The sequence below is a fragment of the Oncorhynchus masou genome, chromosome 5 (genome assembly GCF_036934945.1).
Source record: "Oncorhynchus masou masou isolate Uvic2021 chromosome 5, UVic_Omas_1.1, whole genome shotgun sequence".
NCBI classification, from domain to species: domain Eukaryota; kingdom Metazoa; phylum Chordata; class Actinopteri; order Salmoniformes; family Salmonidae; genus Oncorhynchus; species Oncorhynchus masou.
In genome coordinates, this window is record NC_088216.1 from 16,395,536 (window position 1) to 16,405,535 (window position 10,000).

The 10,000-nt window shown below is 47.1% G+C and overlaps 3 protein-coding genes across 3 annotated transcripts in view; 2 read left to right on the forward strand and 1 right to left on the reverse strand.

The window, feature by feature from the left end:
• Nucleotides 1-2,023, forward strand: part of LOC135528390 (synaptogyrin-1-like) — an 11,877-nt gene extending 9,854 nt beyond the window's left edge. The window contains 1 exon segment of the mRNA XM_064957443.1: nucleotides 1,982-2,023. Within this exon segment, the coding sequence (XP_064813515.1) occupies nucleotides 1,982-2,023 (42 nt within the window).
• Nucleotides 1-10,000, forward strand: part of LOC135534853 (parvalbumin alpha) — a 352,035-nt gene that overhangs the window by 300,301 nt on the left and 41,734 nt on the right. The window lies entirely within an intron of this gene.
• The window catches only part of LOC135534815 (neutrophil cytosol factor 4-like), a 13,920-nt gene continuing 13,187 nt past the window's right edge, over nucleotides 9,268-10,000 (reverse strand). The window contains exon 7 of the mRNA XM_064961652.1: nucleotides 9,268-9,288. Within this exon, the coding sequence (XP_064817724.1) occupies nucleotides 9,283-9,288 (6 nt within the window). The 3' untranslated portion in view covers nucleotides 9,268-9,282. The remainder of the gene's footprint in view (nucleotides 9,289-10,000) is intronic.

Consider the following 10,000-nt stretch of genomic DNA (forward strand, 5'->3'; position numbering starts at 1 on the left):
AGAGAGAGAAAGCGAAGAGTTGAGAGAGAGGGAAAGTGAGAGAGAGAGAGAGTGAGAGTAAAGAAAGCGAAAGAGAGAGAGAGAAAGCGAAGAGAGAGAGAAAGTGAAGAGAGAGAGAGTGGTGAAAGCGAAGAGAGAGAGAAAGTGAAGAGAGGGAGTGAGTGAGTGAAGAGTGGTAGGTGGTGAGAGAGTAAAGAGGGAGAGTAGAGAGAGAAAGAGAGGAGTGAGTGAGTGTGTGAGTGAGTGAAAGGTGAGTGAGTGAGTGAGTGGTGAGTGAGTGAGTGTGGTGGTGAGTGGTGGTGGGAGTGAGTGAGTGAGTGAGTGGTGTGGTGGTGAAAGTGAGTGAGTGATTGAGTGAAAGAGAGAAGAAGAGAGAGGGTGAAGAGAGAGAAAGAGAGTGAGTGAAAGTGAAAGAGAGAGAGAGTGAGAGAGAGAGAGAGAGAGAGAGTGAGAGTGAGTGAGAGAGAGAGAGAGAGTGAGAGGGTGTTAAGCAGTGGGAGTGTGAGGAGCAGTGTATGTGTGTGTGGGGGGGGGGGTGAGACAAACCCTGTAGTATAGTATAATAGCTACTGTTGTACAGTGAGTGGTATCTGGAGCAGCCCAGGGCCACCTTGTTGTGCTACAGGCCCTTCATGTTTTTACATTTAGCTCAGTTGGTCAGTTTGTAGGATGTGGTGCCTAGTTGGAACACAATCCTGCAGTACCTGTGTCACTCCAGGAACAGGGTTGTCTACCCTGGTGTAGGGTAACATTCCCTTAGATGCTGATCTTGGGTCAGTTTTGCACCCTGGAGTACTGTACATACACTTTATATACAAAAATGCTTAAATCACCCAACATCAGTGCCCAACCTCACTAATGCTCTTTAGGCTGAATGGAAGCAAGTCCCCTCAGCAATGTTCCAACATCTATTGGAAAGCCTCCCAGAAGAGTGGAGGCTGCTGTAATAGGAAAGGGAGACCATCTCCATATTAATGCCCATGATTTTGGAATGAGATGTTCAACGAGCAGGTGTCCACTTACTTTTGGACATTAGTGTATGCGATGCCTGATAACCTGACAATTCATTACAATCTGAGTGATCCTAGAGACATGCCAAATCTCTAGTGTGTGTGTGTGTGTGTGTGTGTGTGTGTGTGTGTGTGTGTATGAGCAACAAGCTCTCACAGTCTCACTGCAGAATTAGACGTTCATCCACATTCTCCAAATGTCATTTCAAAGTGTTTTTCTCCTGCTGCTCTGTATCGCTCCATTTCTCCAAAAGTCACATTTAGAAGTTAAGGGTTCAATTCAGTCACTCATTCTAAATGGTTAAGGTAAGGGTTAAATTCAGTCACTCATTCTACTGGTAAGGGTAAGGGTTAAATTCAGTCCCTCATTCTAAATGGTTAAGGTAAGGGTTAAGTTCAGTCCCTCATTCATTCTAAATGTTTAAGGTAAGGGTTACATTCAGTCACTCATTCTAAATGTTTAAGGTAAGGGTTAAGTTCAGTCACTCATTCTAAATGTTTAAGGTAAGGGTTACATTCAGTCACTCATTCTAAATGGTTAAGGTAAGGGTTAAATTCAGTCACTCATTCTAAATGGTTAAGGTAAGGGTTAAGTTCAGTCACTCATTCTAAATGTTTAAGGTAAGGGTTACATTCAGTCACTCATTCTAAATGGTTAAGGTAAGGGTTAAATTCAGTCACTCATTCTAAATGGTTACAGTAAGGGTTACATTCAGTCACTCATTCTACTGGTTAAGGTAAGGGTTAAATTCAGTCACTCATTCTACTGGTTAAGGTAAAGGTTACATTCAGTCACTCATTCTAAATGGTTAAGGTAAGGGTTAAGGTTTGGGATGGGGTTAGAAACACCCCCACTGGGATTGAACACGCAACCTTCCAGTGGTTAGAGCGTTGGGCCAGTAACCAAAAGGTTGCTGGATCGAATCCCCGAGCTGACAAGGTAAAAATATGTTGTTCTGCCCGTGAGTAAGGCAGTCAACCCCCTGGGCGCCGAAGACGTGGATGTCGATTAAGGCAGCCCCCTGCACCTTTCTGATTCAGAGTGGTTGGGTTAAATGAGGAAGACACATTTCAGTTGAAGGCATTGTACGACTGACTAGGTATCCCCCTTTCCCCATCTGATCCAGAGTCATGAGACGACTTGATGCTCAAGAACTCGTTTCCCCTAATGACCCGTTTTGAAGGCATTTCCCAACGTCCTCAGGACATGGATAGAAACCCAACTTCAAAGTCAATCTTGAACGACCTGGCTGGATAAGCAACATTCTCTCCCAATAAACACAGGGTATGGAAAAAGTTGAGATAGGAATCTCCTAAGCGCCCTCTCACACTCACTCACACAAACACACCCTCGTTAGTTGTTTCCCTTCCTCTCTCTCCAGCTCTCTTTCTATCACTCCATCCTACAGTCAACAGTCAACAGTCAACCACGGACTACAAAAGAAAAACCAGCCCCGTCGCGGACCACAATGTCTTGCTCAAACTAAACAAATGCATTGCTCGCTTTGAGGACAATACAGTGCCAACTGACACGGCCCGCTACCAAAACCTGTGTGCTCTCCTTCACTGCGGCCAACGTGAGTAAAACGTTTAAACATGTTAACCCTCGCAAGGCAGCAGGCCCAGACGGCATCCCCAGCGGAGTCCTCAGAGCATGCGCAGACCAGCTGGCTGGTGTGTTTACGGACATATTCAATCAATCCTTATCCCAGTCTCCTGTTCCCACATGCTTCAAGAGGGCCACCATTGTTCCTGTTCTCAAGAAAGCAAAGGTAACTGAGCTAAACGACTACCGCCCCATAGCACTCACTTCCGTCATCATGAAGTGCTTTGAGAGACTTGTCAAGGACCATATCACCTCCACCCTACCTGACACCCTAGACCCACTCCAATTTGCTTACCGCCCAAATAGGTCCACCGACAGCGCAATCGCCATCACACTGCCCTAACCCATCTGGACAAGAGGAATACCTATGTAAGAATGCTGTTCATTGACTACAGTTCAGCATTTAACACCATAGTACCCTCCAAACTCGTCATTAAGCTTGAGACCCTGGGTCTCGAACCGCCCTGTGCAACTGGGTCCTGGACTTTCTGATGGGCCGCCCCCAGATGGTGAGGGTAGGAAACAACATCTCCACCCCTCAACACTGGACAACACTACAGTGGTAGGCTTGATTACCAACAATGACAAGACGGCCTACAGGGAGGAGGTGAGGGCCCTCGGAGTGTGGTGTCTGGAAAATAACCTCACACTCAATGACAACAAATCAAAGGAGATGATCGTGGACTTCAGGAAACAGCAGCGGGAGCAGCCCCTATCCACATCGGGACAGTAGTGGAGAGGGTGGAAAGTTTTAAGTTCCTCGGTGTACACATCACGGACAAACTGAAATGGTCCTCCCACACAGACAGCGTGGTGAAGAAGGCACGGCTTGTCACCAAAAACACCCACAAACCTTTACAGAGGCACAATCGAGAGCATCCTGTCGGGCTGTATCACTGCCTGGAACGGCAACTGCTCTGCCCATAACCGGAAGGCTCTGCAGAGGGTAGTGAGGTCTGCACAACGCATCACCGGGGGAAAACTACCTGCCCTCCAAGACACCTACACCACCCGTTGTCACAGGAAGGCCATAAAGATCATCAAGGACAACAACCACCCGAGCCACTGCCTGTTCACACCACTACCACCCAGAAGGCGAGGTCAGTACAGGTGCATCAAAGCTGGGACTGAGAGACTGAAAAACAGCTTCTATCTCAAAGACTATTAAACAGCCATCACTAACATTGAGTGGCTGCTGCCAACATACTGACTCAACTCCAGGCACTTTAATAATGGAAAAATTGATGTAATAAATATACCACCAGCCACTTTAAACAATGCCACTTTATATAATGTTTACATACCCTACATTACTCATCTCATATGTATATACTGCATTCTATACCATCTACTGCATCTTGCCTATGCCGTTCGGCCATCGCTCATCCATATATTTATATGTACATATTCTTATTCATTCCTTTACACTTGTGTGTATAAGGTAGTTGTTGTGAAATTGTTAGGTTAGATTGCTTGGTAGATATTACTGCATGGCCGGAACTAGACGCACAAGCATTTCGCTACACTCGCATTAACATCTGCTAACCATGTGTATGTGACAAATAAAATTTGATTTGATATCCCTACTCTTTCTCCATCTTTCCCCTCTCTCTCCATCTCTCTCACCCCCTTCCCCCTCTCTCTCACCCCTTCCCCCTCTCTCTCCATCTCTCTCACCCCTTCCTCTCTCTCACCCCTTCCCCCGCTCTCTCCATCTCTCTCACCCCTTCCCCCTCTCTCTCCATCTCTCTCACCCCTTCCCCCCTCTCTCTCACCCCTTCCCCTCTCTCTCCATCTCTCTCACCCCCTTCCCCCTCTCTCTCACCCCTTCCCCCTCTCTCTCCATCTCTCTCACCCCTTCCCCCTCTCTCTCCATCTCTCTCCCCCCTTCCCCTCTCTCTCCCCCTTTCCCCCCCTCTCTCTCCATCTCTCTCACCCCTTCCCCCCCCTCTCTCTCCATCTCTCACCCCTTCCCCCGCTCTCTCACCCCCTTCCCCCCACTATCTCCATCTCTCACCCCCTTCCCCCCACTCTCTCACCCCTTCCCCCTCTCTCTCCGTCTCTCTCACCCCTTCGCCCCTCTCTCTCATCCCTTCCCCCTCTCTCCGTCTCTCTCATCCCCCCTTCCCCTTCTCTCCCTCCATTATCTATTCATCAATCTCTGTGTAAATCAGTGTGGAACAGTGTACCACACACAGATGAATTACAGAGAGATGATATTATCTGCTATTAACATTAACACAGGAGCTGACTGTAGAGTGTGATTGGGGATCTATATTTAGCAGAGAAGATCAGAAAAGGTGAGTGTGTGATACACTGTGAAACACACACACAGTGAGATTCGAATGAGCGTGTGTGGGTTTTACTTAGATGAGAATGATGAGGCATACGGGCACGGCACACACCTGGTTCATCCAAGTCCATACCTGTCACAATTCAAAAAGATCCCCCCCCACACACACACACACACACGCGCACCATCCCTCAACCAACCAATCCGCGTCCCCCCCCACACACACACACACCAACCAACCCCTCCCCCACACCCACCCACCCACCAAACAACCAACCCCTCCCCCACGCACACCCACCCACCAAACAACCAACACCTCGCCCACATCCACCCACCAACCAACCCCTCCCCAACACCCACCCACCAACCAACCCCTCGCCCACACCCACCCACCCACCAAACAACCAACCCTCGCCCACATCCACCCACCAACCAACCCCTCCCCCACACCCACAATCCCTCAACTCAACCTCTCCCTTCTTCAGGTCTCATCTCCCTCCATCTCCTGTGGGGTTACTATCCAGGCCTGGTATTTCCGGTCAGACGGAGTCGAGGACGACAGAGACCTGAGCTTGTGAAGTGTTTGTAGGATGTTGACAAAAGTGCTGTCAGAGTATCACATATAAACCTGCCTTATGGGCCCTGGTCTAAAGTAGTGCACCTAATCCAACTATAGACACATATAGACCTGCCTTATGGGCCCTGGTCTAAAGTAGTGCACCTAATCCAACTATAGACACATATAGACCTGCCTTATGGGCCCTGGTCTAAAGTGGGCCCTGGTCGTGCACCTAATCCAACTCTAGACATCCAACATATAGACCTGCCTTGTTTTTTATTTATTTATTTATTTATTCATTTATTTATTTTTTTTTTACCTTTATTTAACTAGGCAAGTCAGTTAAGAACACATTCTTATTTTCAATGAAGGCCTGGGAACAGTGGGTTAAGTGCCTGTTCAGGGGCAGAACGACAGATTTGTACCTTGTCAGCTTGGGGTTTGAACTCACAACCTTCCGGTTACTAGTCCAACGCTCTAACCACTAGGCTACCCTGCCGCCCCGTTGTCTAAAGTAGTGCACAAGGGAATAGGGTGCCAGTCTAGGGTGCCGAATCAAACTATAGAAATGTGGCCCAAGGGTCACGTAGACCTGCGATCGAGATTCAGCTTCCCCAGAGGACTGATTAACACCTGGTCTAACTATAGAGTCATGGCTCTAGGGTTAAGGAGCCAGGGGAATAGTGTCAGACTAGACCTAGTGGTCTAACTATAGAGTCATGGCTCTAGGGTTAAGGAGCCAGGGGAATAGTGTCAGACTAGACCTAGTGGTCTAACTATAGAGTCATGGCTCTAGGGTTAAGGAGCCAGGGGGATAGTGTCAGACTAGACCTAGTGGTCTAACTATAGAGTCATGGCTCTAGGGTTAAGGAGCCAGGGGAATAGTGTCAGACTAGACCTAGTGGTCTAACTATAGAGTCATGGCTCTAGGGTTAAGGAGCCAGGGGATAGTGTCAGACTAGACCTAGTGGTCTAACTATAGAGTCATGGCTCTAGGGTTAAGGAGCCAGGGGATAGTGTCAGACTAGATCTAGTGGTCTAACTATAGAGTCATGGCTCTAGGGTTAAGGAGCCAGGGGAATAGTGTCAGACTAGACCTAGTGGTCTAACTATAGAGTCATGGCTCCAGGGTTAAGGAGCCAGGGGAATAGTGTCAGACTAGACCTAGTGGTCTAACTATAGAGTCATGGCTCTAGGGTTAAGGAGCCAGGGGGATAGTGTCAGACTAGACCTAGTGGTCTAACTATAGAGTCATGGAGATCTAGGGTGCCTTATGGGCCCTGGTCTAAAGTAGTGCATCTAATCCAACTATAGACACATATAGACCTGCCTTATGGGCCCTGGTCTAAAGTAGTACACCTAGTCTAGATATAGACACATGGAGAACAGGAGGGACTGATTAAAACCTGATCTAACAATATAGCTATGGCCCTAGGGTCACCTCACCAATGGGAGGAGTCACATGTTCCAATTACACTCTTAACGACCCATAACTTAATGAATGCATTCAGCTCGTTTAACACAGCGAGCCAATAGGGAGGGAGTTTTCTGTTTTGTCTTAATTGGATGACCCACTTCATGGTTGGCTTGGGTGAAGTGAAGGATCATGGGAGGATATAAATGGTGCCCTTGAGGAGGAGGGCACCTGTGTGTGTGTGTGTGTGTGTGTGTGTGTGTGTGTGTGTGTGTGTGTGTGTGTGTGTGTGTGTGTGTGTGTGTGTGTGTGTGTGCTGTCCCCACTTAAATAGTTAATAACCAAACTGTGCCATTGACACAGCAACCAAATCTAGAGGCATTCTGCCAAAAATGAAACTTAATTCAAGACATCAAGACATGACTACACCTGAACACAACTCTCTCCCTCTGTCATCTTTTGCACTGTCAAAGACAAAAGACAAACCTCACCCTCTTATTCTGACTACGACTGGCTTAGCTAACGCTAGCTACTAGTGCATCCCTATGGCCCATCGCCTCGACTGGGTAACAACGCTAACATTAGCTAGCGCATCCCTATGGCTCATTGCCTGTAGCGCTAACGCTAAACTGGACAACACAAGTCAAATGTGTGATTAGTGCCATCCATCTCCACGTCGGGTCATTGACCATAGTTTAGATTACATTTACTGGACACTTCAGTTCACATGACCAAACGCAGATAACAGTCTGAAGCACTCAACCACACACACGCGCACACGCACAGTGCTGAGAGGGATGGATAAACTATAATAACTATGGTGTGGGCAGAGTGGACTGTGAGTTTACGGTTCTCTGTACTGTGTGTGACAGGAAGGGGAGGGGGAATGAGTGTGTGTGACAGAGAGGGGAGGGGAGAATGAGTGTGTGTGACAGAGAGGGGAGCAGGAGGGGAGAATGAGTGTGTGTGTGTGTGTGTGTGTGTGTGTGTGTGTGTGTGTGTGTGTGTGTGTGTGTGTGTGTGTGTGTGTGTGTGTGTGTGTGTGTGTGTGTGTGTGTGTGTGTGTGAGAGAGAGAGAGGGGAGTGGAGAGAATGTGTGTGAGAGATGCAGTACATTTGACCATGTCCCAAGCTAAAGTACTGGTCTCCTTTAACTGTTGTTAGTGAAGCTTTAAAACTGAGTGATACGACACACACACACACACACACACCTTATTTAAACAACAAGCTCTCACAGTCTTACTGTAGACATCCAAACCCTTGTCCATAAATGTCAAATTTCGAAAGTTAAGTTGAGGCAATAATTCCCAATGGTTAACGGATAGTGTTAAGGGTTAAGGGGTTAAAACTAAAATAAATAAACAAGGTCCTATCACTGGGATTAAACACGTGACCCTCGGAGCCGCCCGTCCGCCATCCCCGCCCACAACGCCATAGCAAAACCCAAGACAACTTGATGGTAATAGTGCTCACCGTTGCTCCTGGACAGTTTTGAAGTCATATTTTCTTTTTACGTCCTGCTAAACCTGGATGGTCTAATTTGGCAGTGGATCTTGTGTGACCTGGCTGTATATAACCTACAGTCCAGAAGAGAGTCATCATCCCACTGTCAGAACGGTCTTTACTGACATTATGGAATCTGTGTGTGGGGGGGGGGGGGGGTTAACTCTTCTAACAGAGATTGTGCAATGTGTAAAGACTAAAAGCCATTTTCTCTGCAAGGATTTCAAACGACCACTGACGGCCACTTTAGACCAGGTCCTCAAGAGTAGACACACACACACACCCACTAACCTATCCCCACCCTCACACACACACACACACACTAACCTATCCCCACCCTCACACACACACACACACACACACACACACACACACACACACACACACACACACACACACACACACACACACACACACACACACACACACACACACACACACACTAACCTATCCCCACCCTCACACACACACACTAACCTATCCCCACCCACACACACACACACACTAACCTATCCCCACCCTAACACACACACACACACACACACCCCACACACTAACCTATCCCCACCCTCACACACACACACAGTAACCTATCCCCACCCTCACACACACACACACTAACTATCCCCACCCTCACACACACACACACTAACCTATCCCCACCCTCACACACACACACACCCCTTATCTCCCTCCCCAGTCCAGTTAAGACAGCAGTAGAATTTACATGGTGTTTTTCTTTCATGTTTCCTCTCTATCTCTCTGGCATGACCAGAATGAGAACAGGGGAACTAAAAGAAAGAAAGACAAACCTCTCCCAAGGAAAGATGACGGGAGCGAGGGATGAAGGTAGCCTTGGAAAGAGACATGAAAGGATGAAGAAAAATAGGGTGGGTTTTAATGCTAAAATATGATAAAGTGAGGGAGAAAATGAAGGAGAGAGCGTGACAGAGGATGGATGGAAAGAGTGGAGAGAGAGGAGAAAGACAGTAGAGGATTAAAGGAGCAAAACAGAATGAGAAACCACTCTCAGAGGCAACGGAGTCACAGACTCAGGGGGGTGGAGAAACAACCTCTGTTTAACCCCGTTAATGACTCCATTAGGTCCTTTCCAGTCACAAATAGATCTATAGAGAGACTAGTCAATTCTTCAGCTAGAAACCAAACAGATCTACACTACCGGTCAAACGGTTTAGAACACCTACTCATTCAAGGGTTTTTCTTTATTTTTACTATTTTATACCTTGTAGAATAATAGTGAAGACATCAAAACTATGAAATAACACATATTGAATCATGTTGTAACCAAAAAAAAGTGTTAAACAAATTTTTGAGATTCTTGAAATAGCCACCCTTTGCCTTGATGACAGCTTTGCACACACTTGGCATTCTCTCAACCAGCTTTATGAGGTAGTCACCTGGAATCCATTTCAATTAACAGGTGTACCTTCTTAAAAGTTAATTTGTGGAATTTCTTTGCTTCTTAATGCGTTTGAGCCAATCACTGGTGTTGTGACAAGGTAGCCCAAATAAATGAGTAACAGACACATCTCAACATCAACTGTTCAGAGGAGACTGTGTGAATAAGGCCTTTATTGTCAAATTGCTGCAAAGA